Raw genomic sequence first — 3,363 nt, 5'->3', positions numbered from 1 at the left:
GCCGCACTCTTTCAACCTCGTCGCCATTTTCCCAATCTTACGAACAGCTTTGCGGAACTTTGTTCGCCCGAGGTAATTTCCCTGATATTTGCTTAAAATATTCTCCGTTTCTCGGATATTTTTATCGCGGACTTTAAGAGGATCCGTCGAATCTTTCCCCCCTTTCCGGAATCATAAATAATTTCACCGACCGAATGCATTAACGCGGAAGATTCTCCTAAAGTCTCGGCAGATTTTTAAAAATCGATCGGATACATCGTTTTTCAAACCGAAGGTGAGCCGACCAGAATATTCAACGTTCTATCAACTTCTCTTGGATTTCGCCGATCTACGAACACGTGCTTCGCGCTGAATATATTAGCGGAGATGTTCGCAGAGATTTTTCCCGGCTCGCATAGACTTTGCGACGTTGGCGAAAATACGCCGAAGATTTTCGCGAGAACGGAACAATGTGCAGCGAGAGCGATCGTCGAAGTTTTGTTTCCGAGCTTACCTCGCAGAAAACTTGGGGCGCCAACCGCGGCGAGAAGCTCCCGATGATGATTCTCGTGTCCAATTCCTGCAATGAAAAAAGATGTTTAACGGAGAGCGATCCGCGCAACCCTTTTCCGCGAGGCGGTCGCCGTCTTTCGTGCAAGTTTATCGCGTTAGCGCCGACGTGTAATTAGTTATGAGCCTTCGGTGAAAGACCTACGGAGGCAGCCATGGGCTAACTCGATTCCCCGCGCTCGACAAGACCTGATGGTCTCTAATGCAACGGCTTCTACTTTTCCCGGAATCTTTCTCGACTTCACCGATCTTCGCTGTATTGTTTGGATCGAAACGATCCATGGATCTATCGCGGAAATCTCTTGCTCTAATTATACTATGAGCGACAGGAATTTAACTTTCTTTAACCCGATTTTCTACGATTTCTTTTGCGCCGTGTAGAGACTTTTGTTATATATTCATTGCTACGTGTAAATTTTTTTGTCCGGGATGAATATACTGAGATGAAAGCAGGAGATTCGCGCTTTAAAACGAGCTAAAGAACATAGATGGACGATTTTTTTTCTAGAAAGTTATGCTAGTTTGAATATCAGACGATTTTATCGGCTTAGCAGTCGGAAAATTATGTCATTTACCGTCTCTTTATATTGTAATTGCAATGACCGAAAAATTTTTCTACGAATAATTAATACCCTTAGCTTAAAGTAGGAGATTTGCGCTTTAAAACGAGCTAAAGAACATAGACGTACGATTTTTTGCTAAAAAGTTATGTTAGTTTGAATATCAGACGTTTTCATCGACCTAGCAGTCGGAAATTATGCCATTTACCGTCTCTTTGTATTATAATTGCAATGACCGAAAAATTTTTTTACGAATGATTAATACCCTTAGCTAAAACTAGAAGATTTGCTCTTTAAAACGAGCTAAAGAACATAGATGTACAATTTTTTGCTAAAAAGTTATGCTAGGTTGAATATCAGACGATTTTATCGACCTAGCAGTCGGAAAATTATGCCATTTACCGTCTCTTTCTATTATAATTGCAGTGACCGAATAATTTTTGTATAAAGAATGAATACCCTCAGCTAAAAGTAGATGATTCGCGCTTTAAAACGAGCTAAATAATATCATCGTACAATTTTTTCAAACAAGCTCACCCCAATTTGAACGTCAGTCATTTATCGTACATTTATACTGATCATATCAACCTGTAATAAATTTTTCTAAAAGTACCCTCTCACTACACATTGCAAATAATCGTACAACATTTGCAAAGCGATATTCTAAAACTACGCGCACGTGAAAAGCTGAAACTTGTCCGATATAATTTTCGGTCCTTTGACGAACACAATCTCAAAAACCTCCTCGAAAAATTCGGATTGAATCGAATAAATTTCGCCGTCGAGCGGGCGGCGCTTCCGCCGCTGCATCGACGAGTTTCGCCATTATCTTTTTTATTTAGAACGCCGCGCGTTACAGCCGAAATGAACGCAGCAATTAGGCGAACACACAGGGGAAAGGGTCGAAGCGCGCGGAAAGTCTCGCGTGTCGCTTGTTAATCGTCGCCCGGCCGGATTCCGCAGCTGGAATTCGTTTTTCTTTTTTTTTGCCGCGCGGCAGACACACAGGAACCGTATTCGCGATACGGTTTAGCAAGTGAAATTCTTCGCGCCGGAGGAGAGAAAAACAAAAAAGGAGAGAAAACCGCGAGCGGGCGTATAACTGTGCGACGCTCGTCGGAAACGCGCCGGAAAAATTGAATGGAGCTCTCTCGCCGTGTCTTACTTTCAAAGTCCGCAGCTGTTCCTTGTAATCGTTCTCCGCGAACGTGATCGTCGCCGTGCACGTGATGTTCGCTTGCTCCAGTTCCGTGACCAGATCGTTCACAGCCTGAAAACAGAAGTTCGGGACGCGCTCGCGTCTTAATTAATCCGGCGCGTACGGCAATTAATCCGGCGCGAGACTCGCGAATAAGATTTTCATCGCGAGTCCTGGGTTTTCGACCGACTCTGGAATTTTTAATAGCAAAACCGTGGGACAGCTGTTGTATTTACGTGGACCATTTCACTCGCAGTTTAAACAAATTTTTACACAGAGGAATTCCCTATACTTCACGCGCAATTATAATTACAGTCGAAATAGATACAGCAGCGATTAAAGCGAATTTCTTTTAAATGAACAGACTAGATTGACTTTGACATTTTTTAATTACGGTTCCACGGAAGCCATCGCCATCGGATATTTTTCTATGTCTTTCTAACTGTTTGGATAACTTATAGAAATTTCCACACGGAGAAAAAGCCAATAGTGAATTTGTAAAATGATTTGACGTGCGAGAGTTGGTATAGGGTGTTCACTCGATAATTTACTGAAAAATGCGGCATCGCATTGTTGCGCGATTGAAACGAGGACGTTTGACGGGAGGAAAAGGGTCGAGGAACGCTGTCGCGTCGTATCCGCGGTTGATCCGATGCTCACCAGCGAGTACATGTCGCCTGTCTGCGACAGGGCGGTGACAGTGTCCCATCCGAAATGCTTGATGAAAGCGATCCTGGCTGAATTGTGACTGGAATCAGGTGCTACGGTTCGCAGGAACAACGGGAACTCGGTGGTGTCCGAGAGAGCAGGTGCGGTGGATCCGAACGAGATTTGGATCACGTTCCAATAGGGCACGATCTTCGCCAAGGTCTCCGTGACCTCGGAGCACGCGGTGCCCAGCAGCAACGGTATGAGGTCGTTCTTCTTCGCCGAGTAGAGAGCGTGGAAGAATCTATCAACCGCCACGCCGGGATCGCACTGAAAATAAATGAATTCAGGGCGGCGTGAGGCGTCGCGTGCAACTTTGATAGCTTGATAAATCGGCGGCTATCTCCT

The 3,363-nt window shown here is 44.5% G+C and overlaps 1 protein-coding gene across 1 annotated transcript; it reads right to left on the bottom strand.

Moving 5' to 3' along the window:
• Positions 1-493: 493 nt before the first annotated feature.
• On the bottom strand, positions 494-3,285 carry LOC144477586 (gamma-aminobutyric acid type B receptor subunit 1-like; the record flags this gene model as incomplete). Its single annotated transcript, XM_078195311.1, has 3 exons — positions 494-559; positions 2,275-2,379; positions 2,968-3,285. Coding segments are annotated over 3 exons (489 nt in total), but the record flags the coding sequence as incomplete, so codon positions are not given.
• Positions 3,286-3,363: the final 78 nt, after the last annotated feature.

Source organism: Augochlora pura, unplaced genomic scaffold (genome assembly GCF_028453695.1).
Source record: "Augochlora pura isolate Apur16 unplaced genomic scaffold, APUR_v2.2.1 APUR_unplaced_2105, whole genome shotgun sequence".
Classification (NCBI taxonomy): domain Eukaryota; kingdom Metazoa; phylum Arthropoda; class Insecta; order Hymenoptera; family Halictidae; genus Augochlora; species Augochlora pura.
Note: the sequence above shows the minus strand (reverse complement) of the source record. Positions and strands in the feature narration are given on the sequence as shown.